Here is a 27,084-nt window from a genome sequence, read left to right as displayed (position 1 = left end):
GATTTTAAATAATGAAATCGCAAGATGAGCTCATGTTATATCACGGCTTTTTTTTAGCTGATATAGACTTTTATTTTGAAAAAAAATTTATAAAGTAACATTTTCTTGTACAAACAAACTTATTAGTAAAAAAAGTTTATACATTAATTAGTTTTTCAACATTTTGTTGTCAGAATGGCTAAATAATTATAAGGACTTTTTTTTTTACTTTGCACTGACCTATTTTTAAAAATTCATTGAGATCAGGTCGTCTCAAGCCGGTTGTGTTAAATTTTTAATGTGTCTGTTAAGTTGGAATAATGTCATGTTGATAGGTAAAAACTCATTATTTCAAGCATTTTTGATTAACTGAATGGAACCAATCTTTTTTTGGTTAATAGATGTCATATAAGACTACAGAATAAAAGACAAAAATACACCTGTTAGTGTCACAAAATCAATTTGAATGTTATATTCGGAAAATGTCTTTCATGTGTTCGCCAATAAACAAATAAAACAACTCAAAAAAACACTTATACAACACATTAATATTAGTAAACTCATTTTGCCAAAATATATTTTGTCGTCTTTTGAAATTATGCATTTTATTAATTATTTGTTAGCTTTTCTAATATAGAGATATAGTTATTAAATTTTTTCCTAGTTTGTTTGCTTTATTACATTATTATTTTGTCTGTCGTTATATTGACTGTGCTGGATTTTTGTATTGTATTGTATTTTAAATATTGTATTGTATTTATTAATCTGCATTTTGCCACTTTTTAATTACTTATTGCCACTCAATTTTGTATAATGTATTTTATTAAACAATTTATATTATGATTATTTTCAATTATGTTTAATTTTATATAGATATTTTGCATTATCTAATTTTTTGAATCTCTTAAAGACATATTATTATACATATCTTGTATGATATTTGTTTTGTACAAGCAACGTTCTCTATAGCATGCTGTTGTGTTGTACTATGTAATGTCATGTATCACGTATTGTATTGTATATTGTATTGTTTGTATCACGTATTACACCTTTTTGTATTGTATTATTTTATGTTTGAAAATATTGCATTGTGTATGGTAGTTAATAGGACTGGTTCGTTTGTTATTTTAACGTCGCATATCTTTCCGCATCTGCTGCCACTATTAATAATCTACCAGGAATGAATGAATGAATGAATAAATGAGTGGGAAATGGATGGATGGATTGATGAATGAATGGTTGAATGGACGAATACATTAATGAACGAGTTAATGAACTAATACACATGGTGGTGATTATTACGATGAATATGACTATGATGATAACAACAATGATATTGACGGTGAATAAGATGAGTTTGTTCACTTTAGTTCTTACATTTCAAATATTTTTTTGTGTGTTTGTGACGTTAATTATAATATTGTTACTGTTGACATAGCGTCAGTTAAGTTAAAATCTCAAAGGGAAACCCCATTAAACAAATTAAATAAAACTCTTCTATATCAAATTGAATATTAAAGATGATAAAGATGATATTATTCACCATCACCGTCATTGTAGGTGATAATGAAAATATTACAGTTGTTATCATCAGTGCTGGTTAGAAAGTCCATTATCGTTAATATTATCCGTACTGACATCTTCAATTCATGTACTGTCGTTTATACTAATGCTGCTCTATACTGGTTTCTACATTTTTCATGATAATATTGGCTACAAATTTTTAGATATTTACTCATATTAACTATTGAATTATTATTAAATAAATATGATAATATAAATTCGAAATAAATAATATTTAATTTAAATGAACGTATTACAATATATAATAACGAATATGTGGTGAATTCAAATTCTTCAATTCAGATAATGAAACAGATATAAATTACATGATCTGTTTGGCTATTCGTTTCAATTAATTAGTTTGTTTCTCACAGAACCAAAAGATCACCTCACATCAGTTTCCATGAAAAAGGATGAAGAAACTTAATGCGGGTTTTGTGAGCCTGGTCTCTCTTTTTGTATAAACTGAGATGAATGCAAAACGTGCTGGTTTATAAACTTTCAAAAAATTCCCTTTTTTTTGTTGTTTCTTTATTCAACAAGATTAGTTTTATATGAAAAATTTTGAAAAATATTGTTAGATGGTATAATATTGTTGAAAATCAAATTATAACACAAATCAAAGTTACATAGGTGCCAAATTTTACCGAGTTTTCACAAATATCCAAAATAGTTCGATTTTTTTTTATATCTAAACATATTATTATATTTATATTATTATTTTTGTTCAAAAACATCTAAAAAATTTTATTTTTATATTTCATTTCAAAACTTGAAAGAAAAATTTCAATGAAATAAAGAAAGAAGATCCACTAACGTCAGCGTTCAAAACGGAATGAGAACGAGACATCTGTTTCACTTTTTGGGCTCTTCCAATTTATCAGGGATGATAAATTTTCATTTGCAAATAACGTCAGATTTTTAAGGTATTATTTTGTTTTTCAATTTTAAAATTTCACAAATTATGTTTCATTGAACTTGGGAGAAATTCAATGCAGAGCAGATTTATTCCTAGAAGCCGCTGTAGAAACGAATTAAAAACAATACAGTGCATGTAACAACATTGAAAATAAAGTTTATCATCTAATTTAAAATAAAACTTCCACTAAAAGATCATTTACTACGCATTACATTAATTTTGTTATATTTTGTCATTATTAATTTTTACCTACTTATTCTCTCAGGACCAAACAATTAGAACCTCTGTTAAGTAAATAGTTCAAGCACGGTATAGTTATATGAAAAACAACTAATTCAAATGCCATTAACCTAATTTAGAAATTGAGAAAAACTCTTTACTAAATTTTTGTAAATTTGTTTCATAGTTTATACAATTTCATTTGTTATTTTTATCATCCAAGCGTTAAATTTAATTTTCTAGCTTTATAAAACAGCACTAGATGCTCAAGTTTTCCTAAACCGTTATTCATAACACCTCAAAAAATGTCACATCAAGCGAAAAATTTCTCAAAATTTCTTTCCATCATTTACAAGACTCTGCGTCACAATCAACAAAATCCCACACAAATTAACTAGAAAAACCTCTTTAAATATTTTTCCTCGTCTTGTTTTTCAACATCAAAAGAACGCCAGATTCTGTGTCTTATGCATAATTTAAATTACATCTATTCGCGTGGAAAATGGTTTTACTGTGCCACATAAACAAAATATAAAAACATAAAAGTTGCTTTCTAGACAAATTCTACCACACTTTTTTAATTGAACTGTATAAACTTATGCTACCGTTAAGACAGTCAACATAGAATTATAGCAAAGGTATAACCAAACCACATCTAAATATTATGTAATTTCAAAGAGTTCATTATCACAAAGAAAAAATTATTCAGGTGAATCATTATTTGAATGGAAGCATCATTCAAAAATTATGCAGTTTTTTGAAGAAAAATCTTCAGGTTTGTATATAATATATATGTATATAACAAACATATGAAGAGTAGTGCACTATACGTTCGAACAGAAGCAACTTGTGCGTGTTCTGCGCATATCAACTCATCTAATCTCATCTGGTCGGTGGGAGAACATCAACAACACACGCGTTCTTGTATTTTTGTTCAGTTCCGTCGTTTTAAATTTTTAAATTTCGATTTAATAACTAACTAGATTATTATCTGTAATGTTGTTAAAGGTTTGTAATTTTGGTTTACATTTTTTTTGTGGAACTAAATGAAATAAAGAAAAGTAAATACTCAGCCATAATTGAAAAAACCGATCACTTAAAATTTTCAGTTTTGGTTTTTATATCTTGCATTGCTTAATTGTTTGAAAAAGAAAAACTCATTACAACTTATAAAGTGTTTTGATGATGTTATCACGTTAAAGTTATAAAGAGTTGATGTTTTGAAGAACATGCAGATGGTTTATCAGGCCTAGAAGGGATATTTCATTCAATACAAAACTTGTTTGCAACTTATACATACATAAATTCACGTAAGCATAATAATTAGTTGTGTACGTAGTTTATTAAAATTTTGTAAGTTTTTTGTTTGACGCCAGTGCCATCTTGTTATCTGAAGAAGAAGCATAGCAAACAACTTCTTCGTCAAACCTATTTACCCCTCAGACGTTCCTCCTAAGAAAACAGAAGAACTTGTCGGAGAAACTAACGCAAATAACGACACGTGGAAATATAAATGTTTAGAAAAGTAATTTTATTATTTAAAAACTTATAATTTTTTAATCTGCCATTGCATGCAATGTGACAAAAAAAATTGCCACTATTGAAAAAGTTTTATGATATTGACTATTTGCAAGTTCTAATCTGTGAAATTTAACAACATGATATTATAAGAAAGGCTCCAACATCGCCAATAAATCCACAAGGTTGGTTCATAAATATATTTTAACGTGCATAAAAACCAATTCAAATAAATTTTCATATCTACAAAAATGAATTGCATTGCAAAAACTATGAACATTTATGGAAATCGATAAGGACGATAAATATTGACAGAAAAAACACACAAAAGACAGAGAAAGGCATTAGAAACAAAAACGCAAAAACACAAAATTCAGAGCAACCAATGAAAAATAATAAGCAAACATCGGTAACATTAAGATCTGGAGTTATATTTATTCAGCATTAAGCAAAATTTTTAATCAATCCTTTCCCCTTGAACAATTTTTTCATCGGCCTTTAATCCGATTCATCTTTTTTTTACCTACCAACGTTTAAAAGAATAATGTTTTCCACTTTCCTTTCCTGTTTTATCGAATTTTTTAACAGATTTAATATTTGTTAATATTAATTATTTGAATAAGATTACTTAAGAATGTGTACAAATGGGCGAAAATTTTTGCTTTTTTAACATCAAACACATTCTTTTATTATAAAACCGTTTGAAATTTGAAACAATCTTTAAATATTTTCTAAAAAAAATTCCTATTGTTTACCAATAAAATAAATTTTCAGCGCCGTCCAGATTACTACTGTTCAGTTTTGCACTTTATAATTTTTGTATTTTAGAAGTTTTTTTAAAATGTTCTTCACAACATTTCTAAACCAAGAAATGATCATTAAATGTTTTTCTTGTTAAGGTTTTAATTGTTTTAATTGTGTTATTAATAGATCAATCTTAAATTCAATTGGTAAGAACAATTAGATGCTGTAGGATAAGAAGACAAGTCTAGCTGTATAGTTGGAGTGATGTAGAATGGGCTTGGATGGACCATTAAATTAAGATAAAATAGGCGTCAGTTGAAATTAAAGAAGGCGTTCCGAGCTCATCTCAAGATATAAATTATACGGATTCATGCATCGCCAATGTTTTTATTCTTCCTGAATATTCTTTTTCTCTTGATTAACTTTTTTTTTGTCCAGTCTGAATTACTTTGAAATGTTTTCCCTAATGCTTAAGAACGTTTAAAAAATAAAGAAAAATAATATTGTTTTTGAAGAGTTAGACAAGTTTGTTACACAAATTTAGACAAATTTTTTTTCAGTAAACATTTATTGTAATTTTTCAAAATCTTTTTCTTTAGCACATTCTCTCAAAATTGCACTTTCTGAAAAAAACAATTATGTGCTTCAGTGCAAACATCAGAATGAACAAAAAAACTAATATAGCAAAACTATGTTGATTTTAATCAATTTTCATCGTGTAGTACAATTTTATTTTATCATTATTTTATTATAGAAACTATTATGTATAATTAAAACAATTATTTTAACTCAATAGGTAAGAACGCTAGCTGTGATACACTCAACAATTTCATAATGTGTAGGACAAATTGGATTTGCAAGATTCTAAAACTTTTAATTGCACGTTACGTGTCAAATATATTGCCGTAAGTTGATTCTCATGAAATTACTGTAGTTAACAGTTGTGCTGTTAATGGCAGGCATGCTGGCATCGCCATAAACAGCAGGTACCAACAAATTATGCACACGAATGGCCAGTCTTGCCTGCTAATGTGAATGTTCTTTATTTATTAAGTGCCTCACTAACTTGGTTTGATGAGCAACAATTAGGAGAATTTAAAAATATCTTAATTTTTATTTAACGGATTCCTTTTTCAATTTTTTTTTAATTAAAAATTTTATGGTAAAGTTAAAACTGTCACTTTCAATTTAACTTCAATTTTTTTGTCGTAAGATCTTATAATGTTAATCACTATTTCGTGATTGAAACGATTGCTTGTTCACAATGAAACACAAAACTGATGTTATCATTATTACGATGACCCCTGACGATCGCATTCTCTTGTTTGCTGAGCAGGATGTGTGTGGCCGTATTCACGACGTGTTCTGAATAATAATGCCAAAACTTTTCACCAAAATTAGGCATAACTTTTTCGTGCCAATCCTCACATCAAACAAACATTAAAAACATTGCTACGTTATAGAAACACGACTCAACATGTGAATGTAACCAATTGAAAATAAAAATAAATTGTAAACAAAATTTTCCAAGATGGCCGACTACCTGAATGTTTACGAATTATTTGAAGAACGTCTGCTTCCATTTATACGTCACATGGTCGAGTTCCTTGGCATCGGGTGCGTTTTATTTCTCTGTTTTATTATTATTATTCTTATTTTTTAAATTAAATTAATGTTGCTTAGAATAAGTTAATAGATCTAATATATTCACGTTGGTTTCAATTTTTTAATGCTTTCATCTAGCAATTAAAATATATTAAACATTATAAAATTTGTCCAAAACTTTCCGAAAAACGCTTAACTTAAATTCTATTGCGTGCTAACCAATGAATGCGTCCAAATTTAGTTGCGCAACATTGAAGTCAAACCATACCTACTTTCGTCTTTATGGTTACGTTGTTACGTACATCAGATGTGCAGGACGCGTGTGTACGATGTACGGCGTACATACAATGAAAACAATTCTGTCGTTGACTCGATGATTCAACTCTGAGAGCGTTTATTATTCATGAAATTATTTTATTTGTTATTATAATTATGTGTTTTATCTTGTGTGTAGTTATATAACAAGCTATTGAATGCCTTTAAAAAAAATTTGTTTTTTACTATTAATTTTTACTATTAAAATGAACATAAAAAATAAATTAATTAAAACACATAATGATCATGATGAAATGAAGAGAAAAGTTGATGACGACGATAATGATGATAAAAGAAATGATGGTGACGATGACGATGCGGATAATGATGTTCACATTGACGATGAGGAAGATGATGATTGTGGCACGATGGTGAAAATATTTTTGTTATAGTTCATTCACATATTTGATTTTTTTCTATTATCATAAATTCGATAAATATGGAAATAGAATTTCTGACTCCCTGGAAAATGATAATAAACAATGTTGACGTAGATGATGACGTTGGTGATGCAATTTCTCATGATATAATAACACTAGCAATTCTAGTAACATCATTGATAATGTTGATAATGATGGTGGCGATGATGATGACGATGATGATTGTAGTGATTATGACGATGATGTCAGTAACAGTGGTAACAAAAATAGTGATGCTATTGATAATAGTGATGACGATGATGATGAATGTCGATGATGATGACTATGAATGATGATGACGACGACGACGATGAATGATGATGAAGATGACTAGTACGATGAGGCCGATAATTATGACGGTGATGATGAACTCAATAGGATGTGGAACTGACAATTTAATAGGGTCTACACTCTTCTATATCCATGTCAAAACGTATTGATAAGAAAAATGACTATCTGCCGTCTGCATTGGATCACACGAAGGAGAAAATGATGATGGTGATGACCATGACAAAGATGATGATGATGATGACAACGACGACGATGATGATATAGCTTGATGATTATCATAGTTATGTAGTTACCAGCATTATCATTATTTATTATCATCGTAATAGTCATCACCTTCATCATTGTCATCCTGGTATTATGATCTTTATGTGTGAGTTCTTTAATTTTTAGTTTCAGTAAGGATGTAGAATGAATATTCATTTGTTATTGAATATTTAATTTTATTTAAATTTAGTTGATTCCTACGTAAACTCTATTAGAATAAAATATCCGCAATTTTTGTAATTCAATTTAAAATAAATTGAAAAAAATTCTGAAATTTAACCAATGTCAACTAATTGAATGAACGCGTTAAACGTTCACATTTCCAATCGCGCCTGCCCTGGAATTACTTCACAGAACATGGAGCGTCGGTAACATTTTAATGTGTAACCATTAATTAGGTGCATGTAATTTCATTTGCCCGATGTTTACATGGAGGAGAATTAATTGTCCAATCTCCCGTTAGGAATCTTTCAACGAGAACATTCCGTTTTGCGTCATGATGTTACAATAGGAATGTAACGGTTCCGGCAACCTCTTGTGTTTAAAGTATTTTTTATACGAGTTGAAAGAATGCTCATCGGCTTGCCATCACACTATAAATTTTGTATTTCGGTTTGTTAAAAATTGTTACGATTTGTATACTAAATTGTTCTTAAAACCTGATCACTTCGATTTTTCTAAATATTTATGAAAAAGTTTCAACGTTAAAACAAAAAGCATCAGAGTGAATTTATTGTTACTCTAAATAATGCTGCATTCCTACTTGCATTAAATCTTTTGCCCGCTATCCCAAACCAAATCCATTTGATTTATAGTACATGCTCCCACATAAATAAATCTGCAAGTAAAAAATTAACAAGCCCGAAAACATCTGTTGTTTAAGTGGGGGTTCTGAGTGAATGAACATTAGTGAACGTGAATGAACGTGAGTGAACGCGTGCGAACATGAAATGCCAAGTAGGAACAGTTTCCATTTTGCATGTAACACATGCGTGCAGCTGACAGCGAGCACTGAGTGATCATTTAATGGATGTGATGGGGCTGGTCTAATGATGATGAATTGGAGTGTTTTATTTGAATATTAATAAAGTAAAATTTGCTGTCATCTCTATAAATATCTTGGTATGAACATTCATCAAGTTCTTGATTGATATGTTTCTGTTATTGATACCATTTATTTGAAAATCTATAAATTTGAAGAAATTGAATTAAAATCATTGGGTTAATCGAGATAATGAAGTAGAACCTAAAAGTCAAAATGATTAACAAATTAAAAGTTGACTTAATAACAAATTTTTTAAATCGGTATTTGAATCCATTAATTTCAATCTTAAATGATTTTATAATTTAACACTTTTAAAGATTATCTTGTAATCCGTGGTAGGCAAACTACGGCTCGCAGAAACCATTTTATGCGGCCGGTGAGGCCTTGTTCTCAAAAAAGGTTGTCAGCCAGATATTAAAACCAAAAAAAAGGAGCCACAAATCTTAAAAAATTTTCCCTCGGGTCGAAAAAATTTGCTATTTAAGTACATAGGCGGTAAAAGTTTGCCCACTCCTGTTGTAATTTATTCTTTTGTTGAGAAAATTTCCCTAATTCACATATCGACATATCTTTTCAATTTACATTTACTTTTTGTAAAACTAAAAAGTTTTTGTTAGTAACTTTTGTGTAGAAAATAAAAATTTGCGTAGAGGACCTTATTAAAATTCATGTCTGCTTTTTGAGAAAAAAAAATCTGACAGAAATATGTTAAGTTTTAATTGACAAAACTCAGAAAATTTTAGAAAATTTTGTTACTTTGTAATGTGAAAAACAGTTTCAATTATTTTATTCGTCTCTTTAGCTTGAAAAATATTGTTTATAATCCACCGCGCAAAGAAATTATGTAGAAGTTTCGTTTCTAATGGCTCGCACCCATAAGTAAAGTTTGAAAATTTTATAATTCTGAAAATTCATTTTCAAAGGGATTCTGTTAACATTCAAAACTGTTGGCTAATGTTTTCATTTTTTTAATCCTTTTTACATCGACTTTGCATTTTCAAACTCCTATTACTATTGTCAATTTCACGTTTGGAACGAAATTTGTAAAAGTTAAATAACATTTATTGGCAGATTACGTTTTATTATTTGTCTCTTAAAGTTTTTCTAGCTATTACTGTCACAACGTTTCAGATGGAAAAATTACTTTAGTCGTTATTATTGGCTTATTTTTTAAAATGAATTGAAAACAAATTCAATTGTGGTAGTCGACAGCAATGTTTGTTTTAACTATCACAAAATATTTTCGAATTTTCACTTTGAATTGTGATGTATCTGGCTTCTAACACGTCAAACTAGTTGTTTATAATGAGTTTTATTCAATGTTTAACTTGAATAATCAATAGTAATATGTTTAACAATATGATAGGAAAAGAGTTAGTATGGTTCTGGAGTTTTTGATTACAAATTAATTTTTAAACACAGTTTTATAAAAGCAAATGTTGAATGAAACCATGATTTTCTCGTGACCAAATGAAAATCTTGTTATAATTTGTTAGGCTTGTTCTACTTGTCACATCAGTTTCCATCGTTTCATCTCGGACTTGAATCCACAATTGAATCATACTAGAGAACGTTAGAGTGCATAGAATATTTCAAACACACTCTCTTTCCATAAGCACCTGAACAACAGCAACAACCACTTATTGGTACATCCTTCGGCTGAAGAACTTATTTCCTGGAGGTAAGCATCAAAGTCGATCTAATGCAATCCATCCGATTTCAACCATTTTAATTAATTTCAATTTAGTCTAATCTCATCTTTTTCAATGAAACCCATTTATTTTAACGAGATTATTTAACCCATTTTAACTAGTTCAAATCTAAATCATTCAATTGAATCTATATAATTCAATCTATCAGAAAATATTAATGATGTATATATCATAAATATTGAAGAATTAAATTAAATATTTCAAAAAGGAGATGATTGAGAATGCTGATGAGACAAGGGTGACACTGAAATTTTTATAAATGATTGCGAATCTTTAATCTCGCGAATGTCAATGATGACTTTTGGGATTAAGAACTGTTGAATGTCATCCATCATTTTTTTCTATTAATTAATCACGAATATCGCTTTCTTCTTCATGTTTAAAACTACAAGTACTACCATCATTCTTATTATTACGTTGAGATTTGATGGCTGTTATTATCAATACAGCCAACAGAAATTATATATTAAAACATTTTTATCAATATAATAAATTTAATTTCAAACAAATGAATCGTTTGTAAAAACAAAAACATAAATTATCTATCGATATGTACAATGTGCTATAATACATTTCTTAACCCGTGTGCCGCAAAAATGCACTCATTTTCTAACTTCAGCAAACAAACTCTCATTGAATGAACTTTACAAAAGTTAGGTAGGCTGCTTGAATAATTAAAATTTTTTTTTGTGATGTCAAATTAAAACTTTATTTCTTAATAATGATAGATGACTTTTATTAATTTCACTAAAAAATTTGAGTTTATAAAACCATGAAAGCTTTAAGAAGCAATAACGTTAATTGAATTAAAAGAACATAAAGTTAAAATTAAATAAATAAAAGTTTTATTCAAAGCACGAATTGACTTTCACACAGTTCTAACTAAAACCATGAAAAATATTATTCAACATAATAACCATCTACCCAGTAGTGCTTTTACAACGCACATAAGTTGAAATTTCCAAAATTTTTCTTTACGATTATTAATCTAAAATTTAAAAATTTTTTTCTGTGAAAAGTTAAACATGATACTTTAAATTTTTTTCTCATTTTCAAGCTGTCACAGCATCCAGGTTAGTTGACATATGCTCCTTTTTCCATCTTTTTTATCAACTTAAATAATTAATTCTTTTCAACCCGCCCGTCTTTTTCATTTTACTTCTCTCTTTGTATTTTATTTTTTCTATTTTTTGGGGCAAAAACTGCCATCGTATGCACCGCAGACATCAGTTTCAACAGCAGTACCTGAACACTTGCCAGTGAGATGAGAATGATGTAGCATCGTCAGATGGGGGTTTGTATGTACTCCATACTACTGTTGTGGTTGTTGTTGCTGTTGTTGTTTGTTGTTGTTGTTGCTGTTGTTGTTACACATATGAAATTTTGTTTGTTTGTATAGTGTTTGTATGTTTTGTGCCCGTGTGAGAGTGAAATATATATTTGCATATTTGCATATTTGCTTGTTTGTTGTTACACATATGAAATTTTGTTTGTTTGTATAGTGTTTGTATGTTTTGTGCCCGTGTGAGTGAAATGTATATTTGCATATTTGCTTAAAATCTGCCATGCATGCATGTGCCACACCTATTTATTTCCTGAAGTCTTCATGTTTACATTTTTCATTGTTTGCAATGTTTTGCTAGAATTTTATGCGTTGTGAACGTGTTGGACGCAAGTTTTGTTTAATAGTTACACGAGGAAAACATGAGTTGGAAGTTTTATGTTGCCAGCGCTGTGTATATTTATTATGTGTTTGTGTTTATCTGGTGCACAGCACACATTTGTTTTGCAACTACTATCTGGGTATGTTTTTTTTTCGAAAATGTTTGGTCAGTAATTAATAAGATTTGTCTTTCAGTTTGCTTTTAAATTGTAAAGTATTTAGTTTGCAAGGTGAATGCTGAATGCTGATTTGAAAAGATTCAATAAATTTTGTTGAGTTCCAAAAGAGTCATGTAATTTAAAACTTCTGTAAGAGTTAAAAATTTGAAACATAATATTTAAAAAAAATGTACGTATCTGTTAGGATTTTATGAGAGATATCTATGTGAGATATTATATTGACTTTTAATCGAAGGTTTCTTAAACATTACTGTTGAAATCTGAAATGTTTTTCTAAATTTATTATTTGTCAGAAAAAATAAATATTTGATTCCAAGAGACTTGAATTGTTCAAAAAAAAATAAAGTTTTAAGCAGCAAAGTGACATTAATAAAGATTCAACAACTGAATGAATAGGCATGTGAAAATAAGCAGAGACGGCAACATTTGAAGCGACCTTGCAACGAACTGCATGCGACGAACGTTCATTCAGCTAGCTCATCCAAGACGATCGTAAAACTACGTAATTATCTTACACAAGCACCGCAACAACCAATGACCAAGAAAAGGTTAACAACAGAAAGAACAAAAAAAATAATTATAAAAACGTCACCAGCATTTTATACAGATATGCACGTGTGTGTGTGCTTACATTTGATGAATGTGATGTTTCGTGCTGCTTCTATTACATAATCCATCATTTCATGCAAAAACATGCTACTGTCAATAAAAAAGTGAACTACTGAAACTGGAGCATTGATAAATTAGAGCTGATTAGTGTTCTTTGTCAGTGGGACAGCACAACATCGAGCTCATCTCACCCACCGAGCCATCTTCTTAGTTTTCTGGTCACGTTAATTTCTCTTCGACTTACTGCACTGGAGCCAGTAACATATTGCCTTGCGGCCAGCCGGCGGGCTTCTACTTTATTACTTCCATTAACATTTTTGAAAATTTTAACAAGAACAACGTCTGCTATGTAACAAATATAATAATTTAGCACCACATGAGCAAATTTTAATAAATTTAAAAGTAAAAAATGAATGTTTGTATTTATATTTGCTTTGAATGAAACCCTTTCGTGGCAATTCAAAATAATTTAAATTTTATTAAATTTGAAAAAATAGCCATTTAATTTTTGATTTAATAAGCTAATTTCAAAAAGTTTTAAACATAATTTAATTTAATTTATGTTAAAAAAAATTAAAAAAACGCAATATACCCAAGATCCAAGGATAAATAAAATCAGAAAAACTTAAGCACAACTACCAAAACAGGTACTACATAATGGGAAAGTCTAGCAAATGTAGATGAAACAATCATTCAAGATATCTGACAGGGACCCATCAAATCAGGTGAATGAAGGAATCGATTCATCGCTGTTCATCAAACATATTCATCAAACATTAATTGTATTATGTTACACTGCATTGCATGGCGTTGCTGTATATCACACAACAATGTATCACATCACGTCGCATTGCATCGAAACTCCTCACATTATAAATGACATGATTACATTCATTCATTCACTCTATTTTTCATTAATCCATCCGCCCATCCACTTACCCATCCATCCATTCACCCATCCATTCATTTATTTATTCACTAATTCGTTCGTTTACGGTCGTGAGTTCGTTCGTAAGCTAGTTCATCCATTCATGATAATTTTTCAGAATAAATCGTTGAAAAAATCATTGAAAAAATGTAATGACCTATGTGTGTTAATAGAAAAATTAACACAGAGAAAATATGTAAAGAAGAAGCAGCGGAGTTGATAAGCAAGAGAGCCCAACAAATGAAACAAGGGAAGCTCCATGTCCTCTGATGAATGCGCTCCGTCATGCCAACACAAAATTTTGTCTCACACGTTCTCTGTTAAGCATCTCTGCTCCTTTAATCATTCAATTTTACCCACACACGCATGCACGTTCGCACACACACACACAAACACACACGCACAATTGCACGCACAGTTCACTAAATTTGTGTTAGTCATGAATCACTATTCCATTTTACAAGGCAATTTTGTAACTTAGATTTACGCGTAATGACTTAACACTATTTGAAATGCAAGCAAGCTTTTGTTCACAACGTTTAAAGTCAAATATTGAAAAATAGCCTTGAACGAACTATAGATGAATGGATGGATCGTTGTCCTCTGTGCACCTGAGTGACTACGGCTTGATGGAGCGCTGATTGAGCGCTGTAATTGATGACGAAGATTTATCCTTTGAGAACTGCTCGAAAAAGTTTCCCATTATTACTTCGTGCTAACCTGTATAGCACCAATGCATCAGGTTTAGATAACGCAAAAGTGCATATTTATGTAGAAATATAATAATAAATGAATGTTCAAATACAACTTTTTGTATAACTAATACATTATTGAATGTTGTACATAGATATACATAAATCTAGTTTCTACATCTTCACAAATTTGTAATAGGTGTTTAGTTTGCCAAAGTATCAGCCAATCAACTAGAAACATTTAAAATCAACCACAAAATTTTGTAATTGTATTAAAGACAGATCTTACTGAATATTTATATATGTCTATATTTATGTATACAGTGTTGTTCCTTTTATCTGAATTTATTGCTAGCTGCTGGCTAATGCAATTTGTCTAATGTTTTTCTAGTTAATGTTTTGTGTTGGAAGTAAACAATTCTTAATTATCAATAACTTATTCTCATAGCATAATTTATTTCTTTGCGTTTTTATATTGCAATGAAAAAATAATCTGAAAAAATAATCCTTAAGCTGAGCCACTCAATTTTTTTTGCAATTTTTTATTTAGAAAATTATTTGTTGAAAAAATTTGTTATATGGTGAGTAATTTTTCTTAAAAAAAAAACTTGAATCGATATTTTCATTACTTGCAATCGAAAGTTGATCAGTTTGCGTGTGAGGTAGGAGTGTGGAGTTGTATTTGTCACAAACAAACGAATTATTTTAAATCTTGCTAGCACATATGTATGAACGCTAACACATTTTTGCATTTCATATATTTAACATATTTTCATTTTTATAGACAGTTTAATAAATTTTTAATTATGCAAAAGTTGTTTAAAAAGAAGTTGATCTACTTTCTGATTCTTGATTTGTTTTTTTTATTAGTTTTAATAATGCGGATTACAAAGTTGAATGCCTGCTTCTCGATAGATCTGTCCACTGCTGACGTGTTTGAACGGTACTTCAACGCAGGCGTGCAACTTAAACTTCCTCAAAGTTTTTGTAATTATTTCTCATTTTCTCAACACGTTCGCTCTGTTGGTTTACTTCATTAGCGAGGCATCTTTACACAATTCAGTTGGCACAAATTAATTTTAGCAAAATCGTTTGTCTATAGAAGTAAAAAGTGTACTCTAGTTTCTCGGAATTAAAAAAAACAAACAATAAAAACTAAATTAAATATATGAAATACCAATATCTATAAAAGTAATTCTACTAGCAACAACACAAAAAATGCCGATTCCTAACACGCCAACAGCAAAATGGAGGCAAGAAGATCATTTGAATGGTGCACTACAAATACAGATGTGGTCGGTATAAACTGAATAACATGGCATGGAAGGGCATGTTATTCATTATGCACACAGTTGCATGTTCATCGGCCATAAAGATTGCAAATACACGGTCGGAGTCATCGTTAATAACACTGAAAAATAATGTTAATGCTTACTGTAACACAAAACAAGTTCTTTCTACATTCAGCCACGTCACCAGCGATCGTCTAACTCAACATTATTTTTATCGTCTCTATAATTATATTTATCATCATCGTCATCATCATCTTTATCGTCATTGTCATCATTGTTGTCATCAACTGATTTGTCTTATCATCAGCTCAAATATCATCACCGAACAATAAAAAGGATCATCACAGACATCGTCTCCCTAACAAACTTTAGCAACATTTTCATTTTTTTCTTTATCATTATTTTCATAATTTTTGCTGCGTTTTGCTTCTTCTTCATCGTTTGAATATCCTTATCATCAGCTTGGTAAACATTCACAATTTTTTTTATCGGCACCATTCATCACTGTTGTACTTCTTTTTATTTATAGTCATTTGGATTTGAACATCATAGGAAGTCATTTCAACATTATGTTTACATTGAGTTCAAACCAAATCATGCCAATAACGTTATCCTTTATTTTTCTTTTTGCGCCTCAAGGATTGCCAAAAATTTATTTTCATTTTTTTATATTTAAATATTATTTGAAATAATATGAGCCTAGTTGAAAAATTTTGTAAAAAAAAAACGTGGTGATTGAACCAGGTAACGGTACGAGAGCTTTTCGAATATTCAGAATAAGATAAGAACATTTCAAAACCTGAGCTTGTGCTGATGACAGTGACCATTTATGTTCAAACATCGGAGAGATACAAATTATATATATATATATATATATATATATATATATATATATACATATATATATATTTCTATAGGCTAGCATTTTTGTTTATTTGACAAAAACAGATAAGTTCAATATTTTTAAATGATTTCATTAGAAATAATTAAAATATTTTCAATAATTAGTTAATATAAAATATATAATGGGATATTTGATCGAAAAAGAAAATTTTCTAAAAAAAACATACTTAAATTGAAAAACAAAGAAAATTATTTTTTTGCTTAAAATAAAGGTCAATCAAGCAATCAACGTGAGCACTGCTGGGCACCTCAAGAAATCATTAGAAAAGGTTATTGAAGGCGCCCACGTGAGAAAGTGCACTTCGAATTGCATAAAAAGGTACTTACAAATATTTCGCGTTCCAACCAAAATTTGCTCTTTACGGTACATACAAGTCTTGAGTTGACGTTTAAAAATACTCATAACGGATATTGAAAATACTATAAACAAATGATTGTAGAAAAAATTAACGACGATATAAAATGAATTTTTCACCAAGTTAATGAAATTTTTCACAATCATACTACGGAACTATTTTGAAAACATGCAAACTTCCTTCAGTTCTTCTTAAAAACTTACATAAAACAATTGTAACGATTATTAAAACATATCTTTTTTAGAAGCAAATTCGTGAAAATAAGTTCGATCCTTATTTTAGTTAAACTTTTGAAAGAGATGCAACTGAGTACAGAAAGTCTTGGTACAAATGAAACAATGTCATGTGAAACTGAAAATGTATGGAGGAAGCTAAAAAACTTTGAGGGTTTACTTAAAAATGGTTAAAAATTAGGAAAAAATTAGGTGCTAAATAAGGATTCTTAAACGAATGTTTGCGAACAAAAAATCAAAAATAATAGCCGGCTAAAACATTTCGAATAAACAGAAAATTCGTAAGAGAATTTAAAAAAGAGTAAGCCAAAAATTTGCTAGCAAAGCTAACATTTTTGAAAAAAAAATCGATTTTAAAATGAGCTGTAAACAATTTTTGATTATAAAACACAACACTAGTCAGCAAATATTTCAAAAAAGTACTTTAAGAAAATAAATTGGACGCACACTTTTCGAACATACACGTCTTGAAAATACCTTCAATTGAACCTTCAAGCAATAATCACCTCCACGCAACACATCTGCTGACGTATGTATGGATTGGATAACCGGTGGCATGAATTTCATTGCAGCTTCATCAAACAACTTCATCAGTTTCAACGATTGACGTCCTAGGCTAAAATTTCTTGCTTCATTAACTTTTTTCATCTGAAAAAGTATACGTAAACGTAAGTCTCTAGCTCCTGAAACAAACAGTACCGTATCTTTATATTTGCTGATGTTTTGTTTAAACCATCAATTTCAATACTTTCATAAGTTTCCATTTGAATTTATCGTCAATAGTAGTCATATTACAAACGTACCGAAAAAAAATAATATTTTCAAAAAATTTTGAACTGAACAAAATTGAAAGAATTTATTAAAATGTTGATATGCATGACGGGGCGATAATCTTGCCGTCAAATTCAATATAAAGAATAATTGAAAGCAACAGCAAACTAAAAGCAAAATAATACACGTAGAAACAAAAAATGTTTTAAAATTTTCAAGTGCAGAGTTCTTACACGGTTGAATAGATGATTTTGTTTATAAAAATCCACACAGACATTAAAATTAAGAAATTTTGAGTTGCAGTGATCATCAAAACTTTTGAGAATTTTTTCAAAACTTAAGTTTTTCCTATTTCATTATGCTACTGTCCTAACATCTTGATAATTAAGTTTGCAATCATTCAATAGAGTTAGCAAAATGTCAGCAGAGCACAATCCGTTTTCAGATCTGGGATAGTTTTTAATGTATTTTTTATGTTATAATATGAGTGTCATTACAGATTGCCGGTGGAGTTGTTAGAACTGTCGTCGGCATACTTGGTTTTGTTGCTAATTTATAATTCTGTAAACACTGTAGACATTATTCAAACTGTTGCCCAATTTTATTAGTATACAATTTTTCATTTCATGTTAATTCCTATTTTTAAATGCGTTATCTGTTTTGAAAATTTTATTTAAAAAATTTATATCTTAATCACCTAATTTATATTTTTCAAGTCCAAAATGTAATTCGTGTTTGAATAATTGAAAATTCTCGCCTCTTTGTTAAGTCAAAAATTTTTAAAATTGAAATTTTGTTTAAATATTTCCAATTTATTTTTTGTTGAACAATTTTTGCTTATATGAAAGAGAATAAAAACACCATGCAATTTTATGATTAATGCTGAAAAATCTCATTTTTAACATGATGGAATGTTTAAAAAAATGAAAAGAAATATGTTGCTCCTGTATGGAAACAACAAATACATAGCAATCACATTACTACCGTAAATAATTTAAAAAAACGTTAAAAACTTTAATGACACCAATAATGAAAACATCAACAACACATTCGTTACACTAAAATAGCACCAATGTCATTAACTTAGCAGCGAAGTTGTTTTGAAAATAATCGTAAAAAGTGGAAATAGTACCATGAGAGTGATCGTATAGAAACACTTGAAACTTCTCTTCTACTTTGATTGCTTCTCAATATTTCATAAATTTTTTTTTATGTCAGAAAAATAGCCATTTCGTGTTATGGTTTTTTTATTAATGTTTTTTATTAGTTTTTTTATTCGTCAAATAAAACTAAAATTAACTTTCAACCGTCTGACCATCAACGATTCTAGTAAGTACAAAGATAAAGTAGCTAAAAAGTGTAATAAGAGAATAATAACAAAATAAATTTTGTAGTGAAAACCATTAAAAGCAAATAAATTAACAATTTTTTTGAAATTTAAGTTCATAATTCTAATTTTCCTTTGACGGTTTGATATAAAATAAAAAAAAAAGAGCTCTAGCAGGACTCTAACATTATAACGAACCGTGTATTATAAATAAAAAACTGTTTAAATGATCAACTTCAATCACACCATACAAAACGCCACACTTATATTCTATCCAATTGTAAAATATTTTGTATCTATTTTTATCTATAAGTAACTTATATACAAACAACATTAGGTTTTATATAAGATATATCAGAGATGGCACAAGTTGGAAAATAAATTATTTTATATTTCTAACCATAAATCTCTTAAGCTAGAAAATTTTTAGATTTTTTGTGGTTTTTTTTAAGAAAATAAATAAGAGTGAAAAAGATATTAATTATAAATATTTTTAATAAAAAATCAGAGACTAGCATGGCGTGAACATTATAGAACAAAGTTATCAGAAAGAATAATTATGCTTATTAATTAACATGTGCCGTCAGGTGTACATGACATCTTATTTAATTTTTTTGATATCATTGCTAAAAACAAATTAACTTTTTGATAACTTCAGATTACGTAGCAAAAAATATAACAACATTTGAAAAAATGGCATTGACTTTCGTAACTTTTTTCAATTTGCTGACAATGTGATGTTGATTTTTCATTATCACGTTAGCATTCTAGATTACATTTATAAGAGAATAAATGCAATATTTTAGCATCTTATTTATTTTTCATCGTTAAAGTCATGTTTTAAGAATTAAATTCATTCCACTTTTAAAAGACAAAATTTACTAACTTTACATGTATTTGTACATATATTGATATTGCATTATAAGTTCTATGTATATTTTGAAAATATTTATTCTCATATTACCATTATTTTATTCCGACTGCAAACATTTGAGAAAACAGAGAGAAAAATAACAATCATTATTTTCGCATCAATCATATAAAGGTGTAGTCGGGAGTGTTTGTTTATCTTTTTCTCCTTCATATATTAATTAACTCACGCATTCATTTGTTTTTGTTCGTTCTTTCGTTCGTACGTTAGCACATTTGATCTTACGACTGTTTATGTTTGTTTGTCTGTTTATTTATTCTCTTTGCTTATAATTCTTTTGTTTATATTTTTATTCGTCCATATGTCCATCCGTGTAACGATAGAAATAGCTTTTTCACTCGCAGTTTATTTGTTTGGTGTAAATTTTTTGATGCTGTTTGCAATTTTCGTACAAAGTAATAATACTTTTGTGTGAATTGTTCTACCTTTATATAATCATTTCAATAACAGAATTTTTTGCATTGCTTATTTTGAAAAAAGTTGTCATATTTCATCACCAGTAAGTTGATTTGAAGCATATATATATTCCATATTCATTGGCTTGTATTTGAAAGTTGTCAATCACTTGACTTGCAAACTCCCAAAGCCATTCAGTTTAAATTTCAGAAAATTATGCAAAGCCTCCCTCCGATAAGTTAATGCTCAACCATTCATCATCTTCTAGTTTCTATCAAAAACTAACTATGACACGATAGGATGCTATTACTCATGCTCCAGCAAACATTTGAAAACAATTTTATTTTTTAGTTTTTATCCTTAGTTTGGTTTAAAATATCACCGTAAAAAATTAAAAATTTGGAGTTGTTACACAAATGTGAAGATGAATTCAAGAAATTATTGAACTGAAATTGTTGGTGTTGTTTCAATAGATATGGCGATTAAGTTTTTGCTTGCGTTCTATTTCACTGGACTCGACATCTAATTATTTGGATATATAAAATACTATTTAACAATACATGTACTTCTTATAAGACAATTATATTTATTTAAAAACGGAAGTGCATATATTCAAATGTCAATAATAGAACAGTAGCAAAAAAGTATGGATGAACCGACTGGAAGAAAACATCTGCCTGCATGCTTTCCACTACACCTTCTAATGCGCCCACATAGCATGCAGGCTCGCACAAACACATATACACACATACTACATACAAACACACACACACACAAACACCAACACATACACTTCTGAAGCGAACGTCTGTTAAAATCTTTCATTAAAATATGTTCTTGTGTGGTCGCTTTCAGATCGACTGTTCGAGAGTTTGTTTTTCAGCGTGCATGTGAGTGTGTGTGTGTGGGTGTGTGTGAATGTGTGTGGGTGTATGAAGCATGTATCACAACCGACTTGTACAATGCATTATAACGTACATGCAGGTTGATCAAGTCAAAAAAGAGAGAATCAAATGATTAGGTCTGAGGGGTTGGCTGGTGGATCTTGTGTACTGTAGATTTTTTGACAGCTGAGATTGATGGAATTATGGATTCAGTTGAGCAAGATGGATGCGGTCAGGTTATCCAGCAAGCAATTTTGCCGTTGCAAGTTAATAGACAACAACGAAATTTGGTTCTCGCAAAATCTGACGGATGTCTTTAATTTCAATTCAGTGTCAAAAATCGTTTGAAAGAATTTGAATATAAATAAATTTTTTCTATAACAGTTTAAATGATACGAGCATTGTTTTATATAATCCATTAATAAATGTAAAAATACATGCATTTGATGAGAAATCCGAGAATAATGTATCAACTTACTTTCAAATTTTCATACAATTTTTATTTAATCATACTTTTGTTACCTCATCTTCCCGGTTTTCATCGTCATTGTCATTCCTGCCAGCGAGATAATTATAGAGCACATCAAAAAATGTAATGTGGCTTCCATTTTGTTTTGCATAGGACATTCGTCATCGTGCAGATGCCATTTCTTCTAGGTTCCAAGCTAATTTTTTTTATAATTAACAAGCAAGAGAATAAACGAATGCATCAGAATACATCAGATGACATCATGTTGTGATGAATGATTGCGTTTTGTGTACAGTACATGAACACATGTATTATATGCCATCAATGCGTTGAATGCTTGTTGTTCATTTGCATTCATCGCATAACATCATTATGTTGATTATTGTGTGGTCCAAAGAATATTAATTTCAGTTATTTGAGTTCAATCAACAAATTTTTTATTTTCAAAATAGTTTTTCAAGTCTCTTTTTTCAATGTATGAATAATTTTAATCACAAAAATATTCTGCTCAAGCTAACTTGAAATGAATAAAAGATAAGTGGCAACTAGCTTGTTTCTTAAATGAATCTCAATAGCATAATATAGTACATACCTCACAACATGCTTGGTCTATGAAATGAAGATAAATTGATAAATTAAAATAACAAAAAAGATAAGAATCCGCCAACAAATAACAACAACAAACAAACAACAATAACAAATAACAGTCACCTTGAAGATGGTCCACTGGAAGCCGACCAGTCAGCAGGCACATCTACATCAGGAGCCGTCAATCAAGCGTCAGGCACCACAACCACCACCAGTAGCAACCGCTCGTCAGAACTTCATGGCCTTGCATCTTCTTTCTCGTCATCTTCACCACAGAACAACCAATCTGTCAACAGCGCAGCGTCCTACGTCTTTAAAAAGGTTATATGACCAGTGTGAACAATTATCTGATTTCATTTATTTGAACATATAGTAAAATAGGACTCTATAAAACGTTTCGTTGAAAGAAAATGGCTAAATCGCAAGTGCGCTCTTGGGTTTAGATGCAAATGCCTCATCCATCACCGAACATTTTCATATTTTTCTGATAGAAATCACGTCGCTGGTTTGAAACAAATATCGCCTTCCATAGTTTAAGTTTATAATTATTGTAAACATCGTGATAATAATTTTACATTATTTGTTGTTATAATGCAAGCTATTAAAAAGTGGTCTTATATTTTAGTAATAAATTATACTCTACGGTAAATGAGAAATATAATAAAAACTATTACATATAAACGTGTGTATGTGTACATGTTTGGATGTGTGTGTGTGTGCCTGTGCGTTTGTATGGATGTGTGTGTTTGTGTATGTGATGGTAATTAAGAACGATTTATCCGTGTAAGCGTAGAGATGCACGACTTTTGATTGATGTGTTTCCTTCCTGTGATGAGAGCCTCGCCTCCTTTTATTATCTCCTACAATCTCCACCTTAACTCTTCCTTTCTTTCTCCATCACTTTATTTTTTCAATTTTTTCTTTCAAAAATTTTTTACTTTTGTGCATGAGGAATAGATGGAATGATGGTCTCCATCGGTCTTGCTCACACTCAACATAAGTTTCAATTTTCTAATAGATTGTATCACGTACAGCAAAACTTTTTTGAAGAAAATATTGTGATGACTACCTTAGTTTATGTGCGGTGAGAATAAGGAATAAGTAATTATAGTAGATAGATTCATGTTTTGTGATTGTCACCGAGAAATTTTTTCTTACTTTCACTGTTAAAAACAAAAACTGCTATTTTAAAAAAAATGAAAGTTTAAAATTAACATAACACTAAAATTTAAAATGTGTTTGAAAGAATTGTAGTTACCTTGAAGCGAAACTTATCATTATGTTTATAGCAAATTGAAACTTTTTCCTTAAATAAATATTTAATCTTTTTTTCATGAAAAATTTTTGATTTAAGAGAACGTAATCCTCATGGTAAGAGACAAAAACATTTTTGAGAATTTATAGCCGACATACTTACATTGCAAATTTATCCAAGACAAGGTTCTGCTTGTTCTTCTCTCCTGTGCAATTACATTTTTATGCCGGGCCCGGGATATGTAAAACAATCCTTGAAGTCCTTTTAACATTTTCAAAAAATTTCAAATTGTTAGATCGACGACAATTTTTTAAAATTTCCACCGCGAGCGAAAGATCCGTCGACGTCGTCCGAGCCGACAGCAATGACGAGCATGCTCGACACAACATCGCCACTTGCGACAAACAACAGCAGTGGCAACAGCAGCAACAGTTGCGACGACGTCTTCTCCGTCGAACCGTACTGTACTGTGGAGAAAATTTAGGAAAAATTCAAGTAAAATTATTTTTTGTTGAGCTTTTAGGTTAATTTTGCCATATATTCTGAACAAAATTACATTCGAGCATTATCTTTCATATTTTCATAGCAAAATACCATCATAATGCGATAATATAGTAGATAATAAAAATATTTTTAATTCGTCTCGCTAGGTTGCAGTTTTATACGACAGTCGTGAAATGGTTCTAACGCTCAAAATCATTCAAGCGAGTGAATTAGTTGCGAAAGACTTCAGTGGCACAAGCGACCCCTACGTCAAAATATTACTACTGCCCGACAAAAGAAATAAACTTACGACTAAAGTTAAACGGAAAAACTTGAATCCAAAATGGAACGAAACGTTTTTATTCGAAGGTTTATTGAAAGATTAGATCCCATAGTTCATTTTTTAATAGTTGCATATGTGTCAATTATACAGGGTTTCCCTACACAAAACTGTTGAACCGAACGTTGTACCTGCAAGTGCTGGACTACGACCGATTCAGCAGGGACGATCCGATCGGTGAGGTTTCCCTACCCCTCTGCGAACTTCAACTTTCGACCACTGGCCAGATCATGTGGAAGACTCTGGAACCTTGCAAGGGACACCAGGCAACTGCCACATTCATATAACATTTTAAATTAATTATTCACCAAAAATAATAACTATTTGAAAAGATTTTATAAATGAAAGAAAAATGGAGGCGAACGAAAACATTTTCTATTTTCTAATTTTGTTAAGAATGTCTTCATTAACGTTGTTTAAATGGGTTCATTGATGCAGGGCATACTAGGTGAACTTTTAGTGTCCTTGAACTACAAACCTTCGCATGGAGTCATCACTGTTGGCATTCTTCAGGCAAGAAATCTTAAGGCTAAAGATATTAACGGCCAATCAGGTGATCATAAAAATTCATTTGAATTAAAAATTATTAATATATTAGTTCAAAAGTAAAACCTAATTTTAAATGATTGTCATGAAAATTTTAAATCATTGCATAGACCCTTACGTAAAAATATGGTTGATGTTTGATGGCAAGAGAATTGAGAAGAGAAAAACTGGAATAAAAGAAAAATGTTTGAATCCAACTTTTGACGAAGAATTTCCATTTCTGGTTCCTTACGAAAAAATCCGCCAGACGAGTTTGTTCATATCAGTCATGGATTACGACAGAATGGGACGAAACGAACTAATTGGTCAGGTAGGTCAGATTAATGTTTACACTTGAATATCTAGAACCGCAATTCATGCATTTTTCAGTTGAAAAATATCATTTTCAAACTATCAAATGTAAATAAGGCATTTGAAATTATTTGTATTATAAAATTTACAAATTTTACAACAAATTTTGCAGGTTCTACTCGGCAGTAAAAGTGGTCCGATGGAGATAAAACATTGGAACGAGATGTTCTCAAAAAGTAAAACTGATGTGAAGAAGTGGCACATGTTGAAATCCTTCAGTTGATCTTTCATTCTTTCATTCCATAATTTCACCTTCCATCGTTCTGTCACTTCATTTTCCGTTTCTTTCTGTCATTCCACTATCATCATTCCACTCTTCAACAACACTTCATATTATTATGTTGGTTTCTAGTCACATGATGAGCTTAACATGATTTAAAATTAATAACAAAATTCTATAAATGATTTCAGTTTATTTTCACAATTTAATTATGAAAATTCACATTTCTTAAATATTTTCCACGAGAAGATTTTTATCAGAAACAATTTATTTATCAGATAACCGACACAACATGCGATTTGACAGACTGAACCGTCGTAACATAACTTAATAATTAATTTCACAAACTGTCAAAAAATAACTGATCTTACGTACAACGTAGCTGCTGTTACTATAATGTTAATATGTAGTTCACTGAAGCTGTTGTTTGTTATAATTTGTAATTTAACCAGATGTGTATTTGTAACACAAGTAGTTTCTAGCTCACATTCATCATGTAAGTAATCACTAGATAATACTGGCATATATATATAATATATAATATATAATTTAAACATTTATTGCTACATATATATAACAATCGTTTATGCTATGCTAGAAAAACTCAATTAACACTGAAATTTCTTCAACCTATCTCACTCATACTCATAGGAAATATTAAATGTGGATGATACACAGATAGACTGGTGAAGACTAACTATTTCAACTAATTCCGTGAGATGCAGCGGTTTCTTCAAGCAAAATTATATTTTTGGATGAAAATATTGCACGACAATATTTCTATTGTTTGATCGCTCCGAAGACTTTTAGAGAATTATCATAATCCAAATCACATTTAGATTACAGATCTACAGACTACACTCGATACATTTTGTTAAAGTAGAGCAGTGGCTAGCAATAATAAACAGTTTGAAAGTAACAGAAGCGTTAGCAGATATTCCCTAATGATTTATTGATGTGGTATACTTCTATCATATATAGGTTTGTATTTCAACACGCGATGGCCCATGAGCGGCAAAGTGGTCTACAGAAAGTTAAGGTGAAATTTTGACAAAAAATACTGCTTGAAACTACT

The 27,084-nt window shown here is 29.9% G+C and overlaps 2 protein-coding genes across 2 annotated transcripts; both read left to right on the top strand.

Moving 5' to 3' along the window:
- Window positions 1-15,979: 15,979 nt before the first annotated feature.
- Window positions 15,980-17,622, top strand: HELRODRAFT_160658 (hypothetical protein; the record flags this gene model as incomplete). Its single annotated transcript, XM_009017604.1, has 3 exons — window positions 15,980-16,114; window positions 17,072-17,178; window positions 17,460-17,622. The coding sequence occupies 3 exons, from the start codon at window positions 15,980-15,982 to the stop codon at window positions 17,620-17,622; spliced, it is 405 nt and encodes a 134-aa protein (XP_009015852.1).
- Window positions 17,623-24,746: 7,124 nt separating this feature from the next.
- Syt7f (synaptotagmin 7f) lies at window positions 24,747-26,012 on the top strand (the record flags this gene model as incomplete). Its single annotated transcript, XM_009017603.1, has 6 exons — window positions 24,747-24,921; window positions 24,986-25,124; window positions 25,241-25,316; window positions 25,406-25,445; window positions 25,549-25,748; window positions 25,902-26,012. The coding sequence occupies 6 exons, from the start codon at window positions 24,747-24,749 to the stop codon at window positions 26,010-26,012; spliced, it is 741 nt and encodes a 246-aa protein (XP_009015851.1).
- Window positions 26,013-27,084: the final 1,072 nt, after the last annotated feature.

The sequence above is a fragment of the Helobdella robusta genome (assembly GCF_000326865.2).
Source record: "Helobdella robusta unplaced genomic scaffold HELROscaffold_2, whole genome shotgun sequence".
Lineage (NCBI taxonomy): Eukaryota > Metazoa > Annelida > Clitellata > Rhynchobdellida > Glossiphoniidae > Helobdella > Helobdella robusta.
This window is presented reverse-complemented; position numbering and strand designations above follow the sequence as displayed.